This window comes from Mobula birostris, chromosome 7 (assembly GCF_030028105.1).
Source record: "Mobula birostris isolate sMobBir1 chromosome 7, sMobBir1.hap1, whole genome shotgun sequence".
Classification (NCBI taxonomy): domain Eukaryota; kingdom Metazoa; phylum Chordata; class Chondrichthyes; order Myliobatiformes; family Myliobatidae; genus Mobula; species Mobula birostris.
This window is the reverse complement of record NC_092376.1, coordinates 166,212,487-166,235,896: the sequence shown is the minus strand read 5'-3', so window position 1 is coordinate 166,235,896 and position 23,410 is coordinate 166,212,487. Positions and strand designations below refer to the sequence as shown.

The window sequence follows — 23,410 nt, the reverse complement described above, 5'->3', positions numbered from 1 at the left end:
TTCTATCTTGCACTACTTATTTTAACTATTTAATAAGCATGCATATATATATATATATATATATATATATATATATATATACACTTAATTTGTTTTTTTTCTGTCTTATTTATATTTACTTATCACGTACTTCATTGTACTGCTGCCATAAAGTTAACAAATTTCACAACATATGCCGATGATATTAAATCTGACTCTGATTCTGCCATTACAGGCACTGACCTAAGCAGTAATCCTTTCCACCACTGGTACAGAAATGGCTGAAATGCATACCATCTACAAAGTACATCTGCCTGGGCAGGTCTCAAACCTGCAATCTCTACCACCACCAGCAGTTTCCCCTCCAATTCATACAGCTTCACTTGTAAGTTCTTCATTAGTCCTTCATCATCATTGGGTCAAAATCCTGGAACTCTGTACACAACACTTCAGTGGGACAACTTTCACCAAGAGGACTGTGGCAGTTCAAGAAGGCATCACTCCACCATTTTCTCATGGGCATTTAGGTATGGCCAACAAATGTTGGTGTTCCTCGCAATGTCCCCATCCCAGAAAAATACAGATGAATTAAGCAATGGAGCTCCCTACCATGTGGAGTAGTTAAAAAGGACAGAAGGAAGTTTGTTATCACTGACATGCAGTATGCCATGAAATTTATTAATACATGGTAGATGAAGTACACATTAGTGCATCTGAAGTCTGAAAAGAATAGAGTATATGAACTAGTATGGAAGAAGGCTAATATGAAGCAAAAACCATTTGGGGGTAAATGACCTGTTTCAGTGCAATTATGTTTTTTTTCCATTTTAACCATAAGACACAGAAGCAAAATGAGGTCATTCAGTACATTGTGTCTGCATAATGGCTGATTTATGATCTTGCTGAACCCCATTCTCCTGTCTTCTCCCAATAACCTTTGAAGCCCTCACTAATCAAGAGCGAATCAATCTCTGCTTTAAAAACTCCCAATAACTTGGTTTCCACAGCTGTCCATGGCAATGAATTCCACAGATTTACCACCATCAGGTTAAAGAAATTCCTCCTCCATTTCTGTTCTGAAGGGATATCCTTCTATTCTGAGGTTGTATCTTGTGGTCCTAGACTCCTCCACTGTAGGAAACTGAGAATATTTGGAAGAAGCTAACTTATCTCTTCCAGAACTTTTCCCCATAGTTCTGGGACTGCAGCAATTTTCTTCATCTCCCTAATCTTCACCTCCACGGCTCATTGCATTTCCCCTCAACCCTCTGCTATTTCTCATCCCCTCACTGCCTCTTTCGATGAAGAAAGAGAGGTTGGAAGGGCAAAAGGCTGAAATTACTTGACATAAATACTGAAGTTAGGGCATCAGACCAACAAGCAAGGCAAAATGTCAAACAGAATAATTTAGTATACAGGCCTATCAACCCTCTTGCATATGATATCTGCCAAGAAAGAGGAAAATACAAGGAAAAGTGGGTAAAAATAAACTTTAGCCACTGCCTGAAGCAAATGAAAGATATTCTGCTTAATTTCAACAATATTTGTTTATTGTTAAGCGGTGACACCTCAGGTATACAGCTTACAGCAAGGAATGTACCTGCAAGATCTGCTCCTTGATGACAAGGTTGGCTTAACGCCAAAGTAATGCAATGATATTTATAACAATTCTCGTTAGATATTTATCAAGGGCCGGTCCTTATTGAAGCTAAGATGCAAGGGAAAATTTTAAAGAGAAAGAATTTTAGGAAGATTTGAGATGGCAAGTTAGTTTCCTGCCTAAGCATAGTGATAAGATACTTCAGTTTCAATGTCTGCGCAATCAGCCACGAGCTACTCATAAGAGAATCAGAATCAGATTTATTTTCTCTGACACATGTCCTGAAATTTTCTGTTTTGTATGCGGTGCAAGACATTAAAAAACTGTGAAGTTACAATAAAAAAATTAGAGAAGAGGAACTGTGAGCTGGTGTTCGTGGGCCATTCATAAATCTGATGGAGAGGTGAAGCAGCAAGTCCTAAAATATTGAGTCTGGGGTTTCAGGCTCTAGTACTTTCTCCATTATGGTAGGAATGAAAAGATGGCGTGTCCTGGATGGTGAGGATTCTTTGTGATAGGTGTTGAGGATGTCCTCAATAGTGGTGAGGCTAGCTGAAGATGTCCTCAATAGTGGTGAGGCTAGTTCCCTTGATAGATCTGGCTGAATCTACAACCTTCTACCACCTCTTTCTGTCCTGCGCATTGGCGTCTCCAGACCTGGTGGTAATGCACCAGTCAGAATGTTTTCCATGGTTTATCTGTAGAAATTTGCTGGAGTCTTTTGTGATATACCAAATCTTCTCAAACTCATAATGAAATACAAGTAGGAAGGATTAGCAATGGCCACCAGCTGATGATATTTCCAGCATCCCTAAGCCATCTTCATGTTTCCAGCTAAATAGCAAGGAAAGGACATCTTAGGAAAGGTTTACAGGAGGAATGGAAGGGCAGATAATAGGAGATTCATGCCTCTTCCTCCAGGCCCTACATAGGAGCACATACATTTACTGTACATGACAACCTCTTCTTTCCACAAACCTTTCTCAGCTCAGGCTTTCTTCTACGTAGCTGGAAAGGATAAAATTGCAAGGTTGTTTTTCTGGTTCAATAGGACTCATATCTGCATAAAATTATGAGGTTTCGATACAAGTTATCTCTTCTGCCTCCCAAATCCTGCCTGTCCCATTTTGTTCCTCATTCTGTACAGTCAATTTTATGTCACTATCTTTGATTCCACCTATTCAAGACATTCATCATTTCTTTTATTATTGCTTGCCAGGGAGGAAACAAGACATATTCACACTTACTGTCAGGATGTCATAGTCGCCTGGTGAGAATGCCCACGTGGAGGACACCAGCCCAGATTTAGGATTAATGCTAAATTTCTCCTCTTCAGAGCTGTCTTCAATGCTGTAAGTGACATCTGCATTTGAGCCTTCATCTTGATCAGAAGCGATCACCTTGTAGACGGGTTCTGGTTTGGTAGAACTGCCGCGTTCTAGCAGTCTAACATTGTACAGGACCTCTGGGAAGCTGGGGGCATTGTCATTTTCATCCAAAATTTCTACCACCACTTTTGCTGTGGTCTGTTTTGGAGGACCGCCATTGTCACTCACGGTCACCTGCGAGGAAGCAGAGAACAGATTTTTGCCATTGAGTCAAAAATAACTGCCTGCTCATGCTGTCCAGAACCAGTACAACTCCAGGAGATGTTTGTCCAGATGAGATAAAAACTATTATATTAACCTCTCAGGCCACTCTCAGGTTGGAAGAGCAATACCTCATATTCTGTCTGGGTAGCCTCCAACCTGACGCCGTGAACATTAATTTCTCTAACTTCCAGTAATTTCTCCCCTTTCTCCCTACTCTTCTTTTCCATTCCCCATTCTGGCTCCCCTCTTACACATTCTTCTCTCCTCACCTGCCTATCACTTCTTTCTGGTGCCCCTCATCCTTCCCTTTCTCCTATGGTCCACCCGCTTCTCCTATCAGATTCCTTCTTATTCAGCCCTTTATCTTTTCCACCTATCACCTCCCAACTTCTCACTTCATCCTCTCTTCCTCACCCACACAGCTTCTTGACCTCACCTATCACATCACCTGCCAGCTTGATTTCCTTCCCCTCCCACCTTCCTATTCTGGCTTCTGCCTCCTTCCTTTACAGTCCTGATGAAGGGTCTCAGCCCGACATTTAACTCTTTGTTCTTCTCCACAGGTGCTGCCTGACTTGCTGATTTCCTCCATTTTGTGTGTGTTTCTTTGGATTTCCAGTATCTGCAGAATCTCTTATGCTTATGTTAACATTAAATTTCAGGTTCAGTTTACCTCTTGTTTAGATACCCACAATACAATGATACGGTGTGGAACTGGAGCAAAAAGGGTTATTATTGATTTGGGATCAATATTGACTATGAAATAGTTTCAATTGTTTTTGAGATTACAATGAGCATGTTCCATAAAATTTCTCAGAGGAAATTGATGGAGGAGAGAATGAAAAATAACTATCCGCCAAATGCCCATGATCTCATGGCAAGGGAGAGTTCACAGAACAATCGCAACAGGAGAGCAAAGGAGATTTCAGAGTGGGAAAGCTTCAGACTGTGAGGTTTGACATATTGCCCCAGGCTCCAAACCTAAAAGAGGAGAAGGACATCAAACTGATCAAAGTCAGATGAAATCTTTCTGAGCAAGGCACATGATCAAAACTATTTGTTGGATCATAAGCCTTATAATTTTTCATGCATTTTATGATTGGAAGACCATGATATTCTGCCTATATTCCTGCTGACAGAAAAGGCAGAAAGCTTTCTGGGAATTTCCTATTTAGTCCCTACCTCCTGATAATTACATGCTGGACAAACTTATCAATCACAGGAGTACAGAAAGGGTACAACACAGAACGAGACTGTTATGTATGTCAGTACTATGGAAAGCTAATCTAATTCAACCATTCCCATCCCCTCTTCATAACTTTTTTATTTGAGTTTCAAATACTACACTATTTCTTTTTAAAGTTCAAAGCACATATATGTTACCATACACAACCCTGAGATTCATTTTATTGTGGGCATACTTAATAAATCCATAATAGAATAATAACTAAACAGTAATCAATAAAAGACTGCACCAACCTGGGTGTTCGACTAATGTGCAAAAGACAACTGTTCTAATGCAACAAGAAAAAAAAACAATAATAATACATATATAAGCAATAAATTTTGAGAACATGAGATAAAGAGTCTTTGAACGCAAGCCCTTAGATCGTGGGAACATTTCAATAATGGCACATGTGAAGTTGAGTGAAGTTATCCCCTTTGAGTCGAGATAACATGGTTGAAACTGCCACCATTGCAGTGTATTCCAGGTTTTAACAATTTGCTGTGAAAAGATTTTCTTCCTCTACTTTGGTTCTTTTCCCAATCACCCATTCCCATTCATTCTGGTCATCATCATTATTTGTGGCAAACACAAGTTCAAAAGGAAAATATGTTGGACACTTTTGGGAACTCCTGCATTTACAGAGCGCAGGAAAATGGTAAGATAGAAAGTCAGTCATGAACGTTGAATGCCAGAGTAGGCTCCTGGATCTTATGTGCTTATATATGATATGGGAGCTGTCCATGGCCAGTGTTCAGAGGTAGGCGGAAATGACTAACGATGCATTTTCTCAAAGGCATTCTCATATATACCTGGTACAAACTGTGTTCGCGATTACTGTGTTGATAGGAAAGTAAAAAAGGCAATGGCTAATTTCCTCTTTTATGTCAAACACCCAAAAATTGCTGTTTGTGTGCCTGCAGCTACCTCCACTCTCCAGCATATATCATAGGCAGTTGCAGTTAGAGAGTGGATAGATCTCTCATGAAGAGAAGACAGAAATACGGGCTGGATTATTGGGCAGCAAGGAACCATCTCCAGGAAGGAAACAGCTGAAAGGGAGGGAGGGTGAGAGGGGAGAAGAACAGGCTGATGTGGGATACCCAGCCAAGAACAACATAAGGGCACTGAATTGGGTTCTTTCACTGATATTAGCTGCAAGCTTGACTATTTTCTCCTTGTAACAAAAGTAACAATAGTCCAAAATTAAATCTAAAACCAGAAGTATATTGAGGCACCTTCCTGTGTTAGAGAGACTGAGGGTTGACATTGTCTTGTATTTGAGTGATATGATGCCTTTCCATATCGAAAGGAACCCAGCCAACCTTGTCCAACTCACCTCTAGGTTGTGTTCCCCTCGTTTTTCACGGTCAAGTTTACGTGCTGTCGTGGTGATGAGACCTAAAAGCAAAAAGGACAAAACCACTGAGAGGAAAAAGCTGCAACATTTTAAATAATGATGCTTATTTGCAAGAAATGTCATGACATGAAGTATGTCTGGTTGAGTTAAATTGGTTCCACCCTCTAGCATCTATTATGTTGAGACATGTGAGACCTCCATAGTTGATGAGCTTGGTATTGGTGTCAGAGTGGGCTGCTTTTCAAGAGTTAAGTAAAAATAAAGGTGTTTGAGGGTTGCCACCTGCTTCAGCAATGTAGAGGTCAGTCCACCAGACTACACCTAGATGGAGGAGCAACACTTCATATTCCATCTGAATGGCCTGAAATCTGATGGAACGAAATCCATTTCTCCAACTTCTGGTAATTTTTGTCCCTCCCGCTTCAATTCCCCACTCTGGCTCCCTCGTACCTCTCCTCTACTCCTTACGTGCCTAGCACTTCCCCTAAGTGCCCCTTCTCCTTCTCTTTCTCCAATGGTCCATTCACTTCTATCTGATTCCTTCTTCTCCAGCTCTTTACCACTTATCAATGTCCCAGCTTCTTACTTCATCCGCCGTCCCCTACTCACCTGATTTTGCCCATCACGTTCTAGCTTACACTCCTTCCCCTGCCCCCATCTGACGAAGGGTCTTGACCTGAAATGTGGACTGTTTATTCATTTCCATAGCGACTGCCTAACCTGCCGAGTTCCTCCAGCAATTTTTGTATGTTGCTCAGCATTTCATTTTGGATCAATTGAAAAATTAAAATGAGATTATTTTTAATTAATTTTGTGAACATAAAATTCAACAGCATTATATGATTCAAATATTGTGGTAATTCGAGAAACCTTGTGGATAGATTTACACCTTGAATCTTACAATGCTGTTGAATTGATTGTTCTGTTTTCAACCAATACAGCAATGAACAAAGCTTCAGATTCAGATTTATCACATGTACATTAAAACATACAGTGAAATGTGTGCAACACACATCAAAGTTGCTGGTGAACGCAGCAGGCCAGGCAGCATCTCTAGGAAGAGGTACAGTCGACGTTTTGGACCGAGACCCTTCGTCAGGACCAACTGAAGGAAGAGTTAGTAAGAGATTTGAAAGTGGGAGGGGGAGGGGGAGTTCGAAAAAAGTGAAATGTGTCATTTGCATGAACAACCAAGAAAATCTAAGGATGTGCAGGGGACGTGTCGCCACACATTCTGGTGCCAAAGTAGCATACCAAAAATGCTCAGCAGAACAACTCAGAACACAACAAAACAGAATGCAACAAACAGCAAAATAATAACACCAAAACAAACCCCTCCCACACAATCAGTCCCCCAGCTTTCAGTTATTGTCTTTGACTTCCAAACTTCTGATCGACCTTCAGGCTCCAATCTTTGTATTGACCCCAGACTAACGATGACGGGATCCTGAACTTTAGGTGAACTTTGGGGACGCTGACTCACTGGCCCTTACACTGCCTACGAGCGCAGGCCTGGACTATTAAAGTTATTCGTCTCCTGTCCATGTTGCTGGCCTTTGCACACAAACCTTCATCAAACCTTCATTCACTGCTGTCAATACCCAAGTTTTGGGTTGCTGATGTATAGATTTAAGCTGAGGATACTCTTCTGGTTTTCACAAGAGAAATGCTATGGGATAATACAAACACCGCCTAAGGAAATCCAGTTTCTCAGTAAATTATTTAATCAAAACCTAGATATTCTGACGACAAATGGAATACCATGAGGCAGTGTTGGTGGTGGGGACTATCTCACAGTTTACAAGACCCAAAATTCAGCAAAGGTGAAAAATGAAAACAATGAATTGGAAAGAAGAGATAAATGAAAGAAGATGTGGAAGCAATGACTGGGAAGGGCCAAAGAGAAGAAAAAGTATTGGAGAAAGAGGGAAGATAAAAATAAGGGGAACATGAACCTGAAAATGTTCAGGTTTAAATGATACATCAAAATGTTGTGATTTTCATAAGTCTGGTACTGACAAACTCACAATATTTTTCATGTTGACAATGAATGATATGGTTCATTCACTGGGTAAGCATTTAGAACAACCTTTTTAATGCCATAGACCAGTACTATTAAACAAACGGTCTGTAGACCCCAGGTTGGGAACTCTAGACTTAGAAAATGTATTGTCATCATGTATTGTAGTGCTGGCTCGAAGGGCCGAATGGCCTACTCCTGCTCCTATTGTCTATTGTATCAGAATTTAGCAAGTTACCCAATCCAGTAAATAACTAAGCCTCTTGTCAGAAGGAACAAAGTTTATTTCTATTTTCTTGTTTTCACTACTTAGTTAATTTTCTTGTAGCAGACAACAGCTTTCTTAATTAAATGATTTGTGATCATTTCATAATGACTTTTTGGCAACCTCGTAAATCCATTAACAAGTATCATTTTATTGGCATAAAAATAAATTAACAAGAAATGCTTTCATACAAACAAGTTTTTTTTAGAATTAGACTCATTTACTAATGTAAACTATTCCAAAAGCATCTTCCAGACTATAAATTAAATGTTAATTGTATCCTATTTCCTAAAATGTACTGCAACATGCTGCTATGACTTAAAACCAGATGTCCTTTCCTCTGCAAGAACTACAGAACTATTAAAACCAAGCCCCAAACCAAACATACGACTGCAAACAGACACGCCTTTAGGAATTTAATTTATTTTAGAAATATGGCACTGTAACAGGCCCTTCTAGCCCAATAAGCCAGTGCCAGCCAATTGCATCCATCAGACCAATTCAACTCCTAAACTGTATGTCTTTGGAACATGGGAGGAAACCAGGGCACCCAGAGGCCAGAAGACCATAAGTCATAGGGGCAGATTTAGGCCATTTGGCCAATTGGGGCTGCTCCACCATTTCATCATGGCTGATTTATTGTCCTACTCAACTCCATTTACTCACCTTCTCCCCCTAACCTTTGATGCCCTTAATAATCAAGAACAATTCAACCTCCACTTTAAATATACCCAATGACTTGACCTTCACAGGCGTCTGTGGCAACGAATTCCACAGATTCCTCACCCTCTGGCTAAAGAAATTTCTCATCTCTGTTCTAAAACATGTGACCTTCTATTCTGAGTCTGTGCCCTCTGGTCCTAGACTCCCCCAATATGGGAAACATCCTCTCCACATCCTCTCTAACTTGGCTTTTCAATACCCCATAGGTAAAATGAGATCCCCCACCCCCATGAGGAGGAAAACCATGCGGTCATGAGAAGAATGTACAAGCTCCTTACAGACTGTGGTGGGCATTGAACCCTGATCGCTGGAGTTATGGTACCAGAAGTAAAGAATTTAGACATTATTATTGACTCCGAGCTAAACTTCAAATCACATATCAACCATATTACCAAGACAGTGTTATTTCATTTAAGGAACTTTGCTAGAGTTTGATTTCTTTATACAGCTGAAGATGCAAAAAAATTGTTACAGCTTTGTTTTTTTTTTAGCCCATTAGACGACTGTAATGCACTCTTTTCAGGACTACGTAAGAAAGACACAAATTGAATGCAGCTTGTTCAAAATGTAGCAGCAAGAATCTTAACCAAAAAAATAAAATCTTCACCAGTTTTGGCATAGTTACACTGGCTGCTTGTGTATTTTCAGATCAATTTTAAAATACATTTATTTGTATATAAAGCTCTGAATAATCTAGCTCCTCCTTTTATTTTGGAGTGTCTGTCCCCTTACATCCCTAATGGTAATCTTAGATCTGCGAATACCGGTGTGCTTGGTATTCCTAGAGCCAAGCATGTAGGAACTGGTGATACGACCTTTTGCTCTTATGCTCCATATGCTACCGACAGAGATACGCCAGGCTAGTACTGTGAAATGTTTCAAAACACTTCTTAAAACCTACCTTTTAATTTGGCCTGGAGATGTTGATTATATTTACACAATTTGGAAAATTCATTACAATTTATTTTATATAATGTTCATTTTTATTTATGATTTTTTATTTTGTCTCGTATTTTTATGACTTCATTGATATTTTTACAACCTATGTAAAGCACTTTGAGTTTGCATCTTAATGTATAAAATATGTTATATAAATAAAGCTATTATTTTTTCTCAGCTTAAGCTGGTAAAACCCGAGTATTATTATGATTTATTTTTGTCTTGTTATTATTATATTCGTATAGGAGTTTTTAGATTTAGAGTTCTAGCAATCAATTTATTTCATTAAGTCAATCATTACATGTCCATGCTCAATAATAAGTATAATGAAGCTTAAACCTATCGTTAAAAAAAAGGGAGAATGATGAAAATCCTCAACAGGTCAGACAACATGTCAGGAAAGAGAAATGGAGGTAACATTTCAGGCGGATGATCTGTCACCCAGTGTAGCTCCAGATAGAGCCAAAAACATCTCCTGAAACAAACAAGACAGAAGAAACCACATATGGAAGGGTGCGGATAATGATAACGTACCTGTCTTTGGGTCAATAGCAAAGAATCCTCTTGGGTTTTCACTGCTGATCCTGAAAGTCAGCTGGCCCTGTGAACTAGAGTCAGGATCATCAGCTTTAATCTGAAGGACGGACTGCTCCATAGGTGAGTTTTCCATGATGGAGGCATAGTAAACGGGCGCTGTAGTCTGAGGAGGATTATCATTAATGTCCAAGATCTTGATGAAGACCTCAGTAGAAGCTGTCAGTGGAATAACTCCTAAATCCTTGGCAAGAACAGTCAGCCAGTAATGGGGATATCTTTCACGGTCAAGAGGCTCTGCTGTCCTGATTACTCCTGAAATTAGAGGAAGTAGATTAACTTTTACAGACTGACTTCCCTTCTATCACCAACCAACATCCTTTTGTTTTCATTGAACTGGTTCTGGATTTAGGTAGAAAACGATCGGAAGGAAAGGTTAAGCAAGGTTAATAAGTTTGTGGTAGGTGCCTAGAATGTGTTGCCAGAAGACTGAAGTGACAGTCCGCTGAAAGAACTCAGAGTTGAGCAGCACCTGCAACAAAACAAAATAAATTTAAGCAACAAACATAAAATGCTGGAGGGTATCAAGCAGGTCGGGCAGCGTCTATGGGAAAGAGTAAACCAGTCAACGTTTTGAGCTGAGATGAGGAGCCAGAGTAAGTGGGGGGAGTGGAGGAAGAAACACAAGGTGATAGGTGAAGCCAGGAGATGGGGGGGAGGGGTGAAGTAAAGAGCTGGGAAGTTAATTAGTGGAAGAGATACGGGGCTGGAGAAGGCCGAATCTGATAGGAGAGGGCAGAAAGAAAAGGGGGAAGAACACCAGAGGGAGGTGATGGGCAGGTAAGGAGATAAGGTGAAAGAGGGAAATGGGAATGGGGGATGGTGAGGGGGGAGGGGTGGGTGTTTACCAGAAGTTCGAGAAATCGATGTTCATGCCAGCAGGTTGGAGGCAACCCAGACAGAATATGAGGTGCTGCTCCTTCTGACATGTCAGAATTAGAATGGGAAGCAGAATTAAAATTAGTGGCCACTGGGAGATCCCGCTTTTTCTGGTGGACGGAACATAGGTGCTCGACGAAGCTGTCTCCCAATTTACGCTGGATCTCACCGATATACAGGAGGCCCCATCAGGAGCATCGGATACAGTGATGACCCCAACAGACTCAAAGGTGAAGTTTCGCCTCACCTGGAAGGACTGTTTGGGGCCCTGGATAGTAGCGAGGGAGGGGGTGCAGGGGCAGGTGTAGCACTTGCCCCACTTGCAAGGATAAGTGCCGGGGGGAGATCAGCAGGGAGGGGCAAACGTACAAGGGAGTCACGTAGGGAACGATCGCTGTGGAAAGCTGAAAGGGTGGCGGGGGGGTGGGGGAGGGATGTGCCTGGTGGCGGGATCCCACAGGAGATGGCGGAAGTTACGTTGAATTATGTGCGGGACCCGGAAGCTGGCGGGGTGGAAGGTGAGGACAAGAGGAACCCTATCCCTGGTGGGGTGGCAGGAGGATGGGGTAAGGGCAGATGTGCATGAAATTAAAGAGATGTGGGTGAGGCCAGCATTGATAGTGAAGGAAGGGAAGCTCCTTTTCTTGAAGGAGGACATTCCCTTAATTCAGGATTGAAAATTCTCATCCTGAGAGCAGATACGGCAGAGACGGAGGAACCGAGGAACTGTTGGCGCGTGGCCAAGTGGTTAAGGCGGCAGTCTAGTGATCTGAAGGTCGCTAGTTCGAGCCTCAGCTGAGGCAGCGTGTTGTGTCCTTGAGCAAGGCACTTAACCACACATTGTTCTGCGACAACACCGGTGCCAAGCTGCATCAGCCCTGGTGCCCTTCCCTTGGACAACATTGGTGGCATGGAGAGGGGAGACTTGCATCATGGGCAACTGCCGGTCTTCCATACAACCTCGCCCAGGCCTGCACCCTGGAAACCTTCCAAGGTGCAAGTCCATGGTCTCACGAGACTAACGGATGCCTGTCATCGGGTGGGAAGACATATAGTCCAGGTAGCTGTGAGAGTCAGTGGGTTTATAATGGATGTCAGTAGATAAGCTGTATCCAGAGATAGAGACAGAGAGATCGAGAAAGGGGAGGGAGGTGTCGGAAATGGAGTAGGCAAATTTGAGGGCAGGGTGGAAGTTGGGGGCGAAGTTGATAATTTTAAGGAGATTGGAGAAAATATAGGGGATGTCAGAGGTAGTTTTTTTTTATACAAACACAGAGAGTGGTGGGTGCATGGAACACACTGCCAGGGGTGGTGGCAGAGGCAGATAGATTAGGAACATTTAGGAAACTCTTAGTTAGGCACATGGAGGTCTAGGTGGAGTGTCACATTGATCTTAGAGTAGGATTAAAGGTCAGCATAACATTGTAGGCTGATGGGCCTGTACTGTGCTGTAATGTTCTTGTCTTATATTAATCTAATATATTGACTGGGAAAGCCATGGGATCAGGGGTATCACTAGCTTTGCACTCTCATCTGATTGTACAGATGAATAATATTGAACAGGGAGTTGATCCTCTTATTTAATTCCCCTGCATGCTGGAAGGTTAGAACACATGGGATTCAGGTGAGCTAGCAAATTGGATACAAAATTGAGCAATACACTGAAATAAATGCTGGAGGAGCTCAAGTCACAAGGCATCTATGGATGTGAGTAAACTGTCAACATCTTGGGCCAGAAACCTTCCTCAGATACTGCCTCCTGGCACTTATCCGTGTAAGCGGAACAACTGCTACACATGCCCTTACACTTCCTCCCTTACCACCATTCAGGGCCCCCAAACAGTCCTTCCAGGTGAGGCAACACTTCACCTGTGAGTCGACTGGGGTGATGTACTGCGTCCGGTGCTCCCGATGTGGCCTTCTATATATTGGCGAGACCCGACGCAGACTGGGAGACCGCTTTGCTGAACACCTATGCTCTGTCCGCCAGAGAAAGCAGGATCTCCCAGTGGCCACACATTTTAATTTCACATCCCATTCCCATTCTGACATGTCTATCCACGGCCTCCTCTACTGTAAAGATGAAGCCACACTCAGGTTGGAGGAACAACACCTTATATTCCGTCTGGGTAGCCTCCAACCTGATGGCATGAACATCGACTTCTCTAACTTCCGCTAAGGCCCCACCTCCCCCTCGTACCCCATCTGTTACTTATTTTTATGCACACATTCTTTCTCTCACTCTCCTTTTTCTCCCTCTGTCCCTCTGAATATACCTCTTGCCCATCATCTGGGTCCCCCCCCACCTTGTCTTTCTTCCCGGACCTCCTGTCCCATGATCCTCTCATATCCCCTTTTGCCTATCACCTGTCCAGCTCTTGGCTCTATCCCTCCCCCTCCTGTCTTCTCCTATCATTTTGGATCTCCCCCTCCTCCTCCAACTTTCAAATCCCTTACTCACTCTTCCTTCAGTTAGTCCTGACGAAGGGTCTCGGCCTGAAACGTCGACTGCACCTCTTCCTACAGATGCTGCCTGGCCTGCTGCGTTCACCAGCAACTTTGATGTGTGTTGCTTGAATTTCCAGCATCTGCAGAATTCCTGTTGTTTGAGATACTGCCTGACTGGCTGAGTTCCTCTCGCACTTTCTGTTCCAACATCAGCAGAAACTCTTGTTTTTATGGATACAGAATTGGCTTGATAGTGAAGGGTTGTTTGCTCAGATTAGTGGCCCGTGACCCGTGGTGTGTCACAGGGACCGGGGTTTGTCACATAGAGTATGTTAATGAGAATGCAGGTGGCCTGATTAGTAAGCTTGCAGATGACCTCAAAGTTGATGGTATTGTGGACAGTGAAGTTACAACATGATTGAGGTCAACTGGGAAAATGGGCAAGTGAGCGAAAGATGGAATTTAACTCAGAGAAGTACAAAATGTACAGTGATTTAACACAGAAAGTTAAAAAAGGCCAAGCCACTAGATTTTCGGTGAGAATTTGCTACTATGTCATAGTCAAAGCCGAGTTAATTGCCATATGCACAAGTAGATGCAAGCACATGCCATGAAAAGATTGCAGCAACAGCACAGGAACATAGTACTGTATCAGGAGCATTCACAAGAAAATCAAATTATACATCACTTTCACAAGAACACAATTAGAACAAATGTAAAAATCATTTTAGTGCAAAGTTGTCAAAGTGATCCCACTTTTACTAAACTGTAGTGATTAGGGTTCTGCCGGTTGGTTCAAGAACAAAATGGCTGAAAGGAACTGCTGTTCTTGAATCTGATGGTGTGAGAATTCAGGCTCCTGTACCTCCCTTCGTTACTCAGTAGTGAGGATCAGTCGTAGGCTTTGCACGTGAAAGCCCACGACAGAGAAGAACCAGACAAGAGCCCAGATGAGGTAAGGTCTTTTGACAGCTGGCTAAAATCCATTCTGTGGCTAAGCTTCTCAAAGCTGTCAAAATGCTCCAAAGGCTTCTGCCATTCAGAATCAAACAATAATATTCCTGCCATTAAAAATCTTAGAGCTGTTCTTTTTTGAACAATCAGAAAAAGAATGAAAGTACTTAAAAATACTTGAATCAACTTAAAGAATTTTCAAAAATCTAAACAGAATTACTGCTTACCTTAATTCCTCACAAAGCACATAAAGCAATGAGGAACTTCTGTGCTAGGTTCAAATTCACAATGATTTCTCAGTTTGAGTGTGGGAGAATTGCTGTAACTTCACACCCTGACATTTCATTTCATGAGGGTATGGTGTGACTGTGGGTGGAAACTGGCAATGGGAACGTCATATCTGCAAGATCTAACCTATTGACAAAGTGAGTGGAACTACAGTCGCTGAAAATCCAGGTGCAGTAGATGTGAGGTTAGCTCCAAATGAATATATTTGTGAAAATCTAAGACCAGTAGAGGTTCAATGGGATTTAGAACTTAATGCATGCCTTTCACTATTAGCAGGATACAGAAAACAATCTTAAAGGACTTTAGGAGACAACTCTTCATAACAATAAAAAATATGAGGAGGAGGAGGTATAGTATTGCCAAATCTCGATAAAACTCTGAATATGACATGATCCTAAACAAGGTGGAACAAGCTTGAGGTGCGGAATGGACTGCTCCTGGTATTGTGGACTGAAAGGGTTAAAGTTGCAAGCCAGGCTCATCGCTTTCAGGAAGCAAGGAGTTAAAACAAATAATTTAAACTACAGCCTTTAAAAATTGCCCACTTGTGTCTGAACTAAAATACAAATGTCCAAATAATGGAGGGTGTGGCACATGTTTCTCTGGGTAAGTTGCTCATTAAAGCCATGTTGTGTGTGGTTTAATGCAACAGTGCCCATTTCTGGCTGAAGTCCCGCCTGATGAAAGATCCCACCTGCTGCTTTGAGGTACAGTTCACCCTAGGAAGGTTGATGTTTGTGTGTACAGGTCCCAGTAAAAGAAAGGGTCAAATCCCAAGGGACCACAACTAGAAGTCAGTTGAAGACGTGAATTAAAGGTTCTTACACGTGCCTGCTTGATATTTCAATTATTGTTTTTACACAATTACCAAGCCTCATAGACCATAGAACAGTGACTCACACTATGGGTTCTTTGGCTCACGACCTTTTAGCCTACTCCAAGATCAATCTAATTCTTTCATAGTCCCCATAGCCTCAAGTCTCTGCCTGAATAGTGAAACCATGATGAATATTATGACACAGTGTCACTCTTGTCACAAAACTCCATCTGTAAACATGGCTGAGTGATAGTCCAGATTGGGTGAGGGAGATTGGCGGTATACACACAAGGACACATGCCCTCCCATCCTCCACCTTCATCATCAGCTCCATGGCAACCTATTTTGCTGCTGCATTATGGTTACCGAGGAGAAAGTTATGTAAGGCTACAACTTGCTTCCAATGATTACTGGTGGCAAAGATGCAATAGGTGTCAGTGGGAACTGAGCAGGTTCCCTTTTAGTGTGGCAGTCATGGTGAAAAGCACTCTTAGTTTGCAAGGGTAACATTTTCCAATTTCATGATTTTTAGAATGCAACAAGTATTTAGTAAACTGAGAGAGAGTTAAATGTAACTTCCAAGCCAATATATCCAGTCTATTTACTGTGTACACCAGGAAAGCCTATGATTTTCATTTTTGATATTAATTCAGATCTAGCAATGTTCAAACCACACAGGTCCCCTCTGGAAATGTTTTTGAAATCTCTAGGCTCCTCCCTACCTTCACTAATCTAAAACCACAAATCCATCTGACATATTTTCAAAGGTCTTAACACACAGAAATTAGAGCCACCAAAATTTCTTTCAAGATAGTCATGTATCCCACCTTAAATTTTTTCAGTGAAATGAGACATTTTCTGAAATTATCTCGTTTACAAATTATACACCTCATGCAATATTAAATTTCCAACCTATTGGCTCCCCTCAAAATTCCAACAATGATTCAGTAAGATTAACATTCTAACTCAGAAACAGTTCTGTTGTACCAATCAGGAATATAGTTCAAGACACCACAGGACTGTTTATTTTATTCCAAAATCACCCTGTTCTCTTTATCATTAATTTAGTTTCCTAATGCCACCAGAAGCTCTAGTGTAGCTGGCTGAGGAAATTTGAAGACTAAACATTAATTCCTAATAACGTCTAAACCTCCATCTTCAGTTTAATTTGTGAAGTGCCAATGCAGTTTAATCAGCTGGTGTTGTAGTGGTATCTGCACCAGATATCGAGTTGAGGGATCCTGGGTTCGAATCTGGCTGGCTCACAGTATGCTTTCCATCCATGCTGGGCTAAGCGTCAAGCTAGCAACTCGGCCTCGTAAAGAATGGACAAATAGAACCATAGAACACTACAGCACAGAAAACAGGCCAGTTGGACCTTCTAGTCTGTGCCGAAACTTTATTCTGCTAGTCTCATTGACCTGCACCCAGTCCATAACCCTCCAGACCTCTCCCATCCATGTATCTATCCAATTTATTCTTAAAACTTAAGAGTGAGCCCGCATTTACCACATCATATGGAAGCTCATTCCACACTCCCACCACTCTCCGAGTGAAGGAGTTCCCCCTAAACCTTTCCCCTTTCACCCTAAAGCCGTGTCCTCTCATATTTATCTCTCCTAATCTAAGTGGAAAGAGCCTACTCGCACTTACTCTGTCTATATCCCTCATAATTTTGTAAACCTCTATCAAATCTCTCCTCATTCTTCTACGCTCCAAGGAATGAAATCCTAACCTGTTCAATCTTTCCCTGTAACTCAACTCCTGAAGACCCAGTAACATCCTAGTAAATCTTCTCTGCACTCTTTCAATCTTATTGATATCCTTCCTATAGTTAGGTGACCAGAACTGCACACAATACTCCAAATTTGACCTCACCAATGTCTTATAAAACCTCACCATAACATCCCAACTCCTATACTCAATACTTTGATTTATAAATGCCAGGATGCCAAAAGCCTTCTTTACAACCCTGCCTACCTGTGACGCCACTCTCAGGGAATTATGTATCTGAACTCCCAGATCCCCTTGTTCCTCCACACATCTTAGTGCCCTACCATTTACTGTGCATGTCCTACCTTGATTTGTCCTTCCAAAATGCAACACCTCACACTTGTCTGTATTAAATTCCATCTGCCATTTTCTGGCCTATTTTTCCAGTTGGTCCAGATCCCTCTGCAAGCTTTGAAAGCCTTCCTCGTTGTCCACAATGCCTCCAATCTTAGTGTCATCAGCAAACTTGCTGATCCAATTTACCATATTATCATCTAGATCATTGATATAGACAACAAACAATGGTCCCAGCACAGATCCCTGAGGCACACCACTAGTCACAGGCCTCCAGTCTGAGAAGCAATCATCCACTACCACTCTCTGTCTTCTCCCACACAGCCAATTTTGAATCCAGTTTACAACCTCTCCATGGATACCTGGTGTCTGAACCTTCTGAACTAATCTCCCAAGTGGAACCTTGTCAAAGGCCTTACTGAAGTCCATATAGACAACATCCACAGCCTTTCTTTCATCTACTTTCTTGGTAACCTCCTCGAAAAACTCTACAAGATTTGTTAAACACGATCTACAATGCACAAAGCCATGCTGACTACCCTTAATCAGCCCTAGGCTGTCCAAATACTTGTATATCCGATCTGTCAGAACACCTTCCAATAATTTGCCTACAGCTGATGTCAGGCTCACTGGCCTGTAGTTTACTTTTGGAGCCTTTTTTAAACAACAGAACAACATGAGCTACCCTCCAATCCTCCAGCACCACACCCATGGCTAAGGACATTTTAAATATTTCTGCCACGCCCCTGCAATTTCTACACTAGTCTCCCTCAAGGTCCGAGGAAATATCATGTCAGGTCCGGGGGATTTATCTACCTTTACTCGCAGTAAGGCAGCAAGCACCTCCTCCTCTTTAATCTCTATATGTTCCTTGACACTACTGTTTGTTTCCTTTCCTTCCATATACGCTATGCCGGTTTCCTGAGTAAATACTAATGCAAAAAAACTGTTTAGCATCTCCCCATCTCGTGAGGCTCCACACATAGACAGCCACTTGGATCTTCTAGGGGACCAATTTTGTCCCTTACTATCCTTTTACTCTTAATATACTTGTAGAAACCCTTTGGGTTTACCTTCACATTATCTGCCAAAGCAACCTCATGTCTTCTTTTTGCCTTCCTGATTTCCTTCTTTAGTATTTTCTTACATTTTCTATACCCTTCAAGTACCTCATTTGTTCCTTGTTGCCTACACTTGCTATACACCCCTCTCTTTTTCTTAACCAGGTCGCTAATATCCTTTGAAAACCAAGGTTCCCTATGCCTGTTGACTTTGCCTTTAATCCTGGCAGGAACATGCAGGAACTCTGCACTCTCAAAATTTCACCTTTGAAGGCCTTGCATTTACTGAACACATCCTTGTCAGAAAACAACTTATCCCAATCCACTCTTCCTAGATCCTTTCTCATTTCCACAAAATTGGCCCTTCTCCAAGTTAGAACCTGAACTCGAGGACCAGACCTATCCTTATCCATAATTAACTTGAAACTAATGACGTTATGGTCACTGGACCTAAAATGTTTGCCTACACATACTTCTGTCACCTGACCTGTCTGGTTCCCTAATAGGAGATCAGGTATTGCATCCTCCCTCGTTGGTACCTCTATATATTGATTTTAAAAACTTTCCTGAACACATTTGACTAACTCCAAGCCATTTAGCCCTTTCACAGTGTGGGAGTCCCAGTCAATATGTGGTAAGTTAAAATCCCCTACTATTACAACTTCTTGTTTCTTACATCGGTCTGCTATCTCTCTACAGATTTGCTCCTTCAATTCTCTCTGACTATTGGGCGGTCTAACAAAAAGGGAAGGTTGCTGCCTGATGCACCACAAGGCATGGAGAGGAACAAGGGCATACAGTAGCAAAGTACATGAACCATTGTTCTTCTTCACATGGACGCTAAGCAATACATTTTATGAGAATTATAGAGATATCTTGCATGACTAGGTAGTGGTGTGTTCCATCTTAAGTAATACTGAGTAAAAAGAAACATTTTATAACCTTAACTCATCTGCATATTATATATGCCTCTCAATATTCGGTTTCAAACATTCATTGATTCCCATTATTCAAATTACCTTTTCAGAGATTACAGTAAAATTAAATCACTTTGACATTCATCCAATGCAATTGTAGTTATGACTAGGTAAATTAACAGTGTCTGTACTTGTTTAGCATTTCTGCTTACATTCTTACCTGTTTCTTCATGAATTGTGAAGACTCCTAGACCTGTCCCACCCTTGATCCAATATCGAATCTCGCCATCCTTCCCTTTATCTTCATCCTGTGCAGTAAGTCTCATCACTGGGGTTCCCACACGCACCCCTTCACTGACAGCATCTTTGAATGCAATGGAAGAGAAGCGAGGACGATGAAGGTTTTCATTGACGTCAGTCACTTCAATCTCCACATAGCCCGTGCAGCTCAGAGAATATGGTTTCCCATCATCAGCGGCATGAACAGTGAGATTATAGAAGGGGTTCCTTTCAAAGTCTAATTGCTTATTGATGCGGATTGCTCCCACAAGTTTGTCAATTCTGAAGGTTTTCTCTTTAGTTAATAGGCTATAGTGTACATCACCTCCCTCTCCAAGGTCTGGATCGAAGGCCTCCAGCCAAACTATGACAGTCCCCACTGGAAGATCCTCAGGAACTCTCACTCTGTAGAATGATGGGACAAACTTCGGTGGATTATCATTGACATCTTTTAGGACTATTGTTAGCTCAGTGGTTGAGAAAAGTTTGGGTTCTGAGCGAGGTTGATCTCTGGCTTCGATCTTCAGAACATATACTGGATGATGTTCCCTATCTAATGCACCGGTGACGAACACGGTACCTGAATTTTTATCGATGGAAAAGGTTTTGGTATCAGTCAGGAGCGAGTATTCTATTTTTCCATTGTTTCCCAGATCATTATCTTCAGCCTTCAATTGGGTTACAATCCTTCCAGGTTCTATGTTTTCAGGAACTATCACTGAATAACTATCCTGTAAAAATACTGGTTTATTATCATTTGCATCCAGCACGTGTACTGCCAATAGCCTCCAAGAGGATTTTTGGGGCCTACCAAGATCATATATTGTAATGTTTAAAGTATAAAGATTTGTGGTTTCATAATCTAAGGGTAATATCACCTTTAGATCACCGGTCTCCATCTCTGCAATGAAGCAGCTATCATCATTCCCTTCTGCAATCACGTAGAGTAGCTTACCATTGAAACCGGAGTCAGGATCAGTCGCATGAATAGTTAAGATGGTTGAATTGATAGGGGTGTCCTCTCTTACATCAATGGAGTTCGGGAAATTGATGTCAAATTGTGGAGTGTGGCCATTGATGACGTGAGCATAGGAAAAGGAATCGTCCTCATGAGGTTGGTGATGAGGCTTAACAGAAAGTAGGAGGGTCTCTGCGAGCTGTTTAATTGCTCCAGTGTCTTCACACTGTACGCTGACCATTTTTGCATTGTCTGTAACAGTGAGGTTAACATCTATAGCAGAAGCGTAGTTCTCCCCATCTGTGGCTGTGATTTTAAGATGAAAGGACATTACACTGCCCGGGCTGTAAGGGAAGGGATTCTTCAACATCAGGGCTCCAGAAATCGGATTGAGATCAAAGTAGTCCAGTTCATTACCAGACAACAGTTTGTACTTGATTCCTTGCAGTTCATCTGCATCGACTGCCGAGACAGTGGTGATGAGGTGCCCAGTGGAGAGGTTTGTTGAAATGTTACCCTGGCAATTGTTCTTCTCAAATAGCGGCTCATTGTCATTCAGGTTCTTCAAGTAAATCGTGACAGGGACTTCCACCTCATAGTCATACGGTGAACCCCAGTCAGAGGCCCAGACTCGCAGATGGTAGACTCGCTGCATGAGTTCATAATCCAGATCCTCAGCTGTCACAATGGTCCCTGTGAAAGGATGAATGTTGAATGGAACGGGAGCCACATTGGCAATGCTGTATGTCACGTAGCCATTTTCACCCTGGTCTTTGTCAGTGGCATTCACTGTTAAAATACTTGTTCCAACTGGAACATTTTCATCAATACTCCCTTGGTATGAAGCTGCAATAAACTCTGGAAAATTATTATTGGAGTCTATGAGATCGATAAGAACTCTTGTTGAGATCTGTCCAGCAGTGGCCTTCACTTTCAGTTCAAAGTGGGACTGTTCCAAGAAATTCATTGGACCTGCAGTGGTAATGAAGCCAGTATGAGGATTTACCCTGAACCTTGCACTATCAGGACTACGTTCCAAATGATATGCCTGATTTGGAAGTTGAGGATGAGCTTTAACCATCACAACAGGGCTATTTGGGGGTGCAAACTCACACAATTTAACCTCATAGAGGTCTTTCTCAAACTTTAATTCTTCTGGCTGTTTGGGTGGTATGTGAATGATTTTTATTGGTGATTTGTTTGTGGGGTGGCCTTCCTGCCTTGCTTGCAGAGACAGGTTATAACCATGGGGACTGCTCGGCCAGTTGGCTTCATTGTTATAAATGAGCTTGAACTCCCGACTGCTGTAGTAGAAAGGAACCAGTCGAAAATGATGTGATGGATCCCCATTTACAATATCCACCGTTTCAGCTCCTCCTTCTGCGGTGATAATAGCATATGTGACATGGTGGTCAGATCCAGCAGGAACCAGGCGTACAGAGAGAATACCTGGTACCTTTGGACCAACCTCCTCCACACTGACGCTTAACTTTGCTATGCTACCGATCCCGCTGCCTCCATGCAGCTTCATCATGCGGTCCACTGCCAAGATTTGCAGGTTATACTTCTTGAGCGCTGTGTAATTTAGGCGACTTGCCAGTGTGACGATCCCACTGGTGGGATGAACAGCAAAGACGTCGGTCCTGTCCTTGAAGGCGTAATAAAACTCGGCATTGCTTCCAACGTCAGCATCTGTTGCCGTGACTCTGGCGATATTTGATCTCAACGGGGCATTCTCTGGTATGGAAACAACATATGACAGAGGCGAGAAAAGTGGACGCAAGTCGTTCCTGTCAAGGATTTGTATCATGACTTTGGTCCAGCTTTCATGATGGAATGTATTTTCAGACGCCTGGACTGTCAGTATATAATGATCCTTAACTTCTCTGTTTAAAACTGCCATATTAGAGCTTCTGGTTCTTACGCGTAAAAAGCAGAAATCACCTACCACATACTCTTCGGCTTTGAAAATATTTGCATTGTCTCCAGAAACTATTTTATATCGAATCTCCATGATGGCATCTGTAACCTGAATGCCCATTTTAATGGTACTTTCCACATAGGTCTTGGGGGAGGAATTTTCGTAGATGGTAGTATTGTAAACATGATGGGTGAATTTGAAAGGCGAGGAGTGTGGTTTCTCTAGGCTTACTTCAGAGATGCCAACCACTGCCAAAATGGTTATGAACTGTAAGCTCTTTGCTGCCATGGTTCATCACATTGATGTGCTTCTTGAACTCTGTAAGAGCAATGGAAAGTCATTAGCTGCCTGGCATCAAAAGTTCCTCGCAGTAAAATTCTGGTAATGTACCACCCTTAGGACTTTTACGTTCCAACAAATGTCCTGGACTATTGGAATTTACTCCTATTAGTATGCAAGCACACACTTATTTCACTTACACTCAGTGGCCACTTTATTAGGTAAACCTCTACAACTGCTTGTAA

At 42.1% G+C, this 23,410-nt stretch overlaps 1 protein-coding gene across 1 annotated transcript in view; it reads right to left on the bottom strand.

Annotated features, from left to right (window-relative positions):
- The window catches only part of fat2 (FAT atypical cadherin 2), a 115,270-nt gene extending 92,096 nt beyond the window's left edge, over positions 1-23,174 (bottom strand). Inside the window, exons 1-4 of the mRNA XM_072264622.1 lie at positions 19,949-23,174; positions 10,238-10,552; positions 5,736-5,797; positions 2,827-3,141 (exon numbers count right to left, since the gene is read on the bottom strand). Coding sequence (XP_072120723.1) covers positions 2,827-3,141; positions 5,736-5,797; positions 10,238-10,552; positions 19,949-23,174 — 3,918 coding nt within the window. The remainder of the gene's footprint in view (positions 1-2,826; positions 3,142-5,735; positions 5,798-10,237; positions 10,553-19,948) is intronic.
- Between the last annotated feature and the right edge of the window lie 236 nt (positions 23,175-23,410).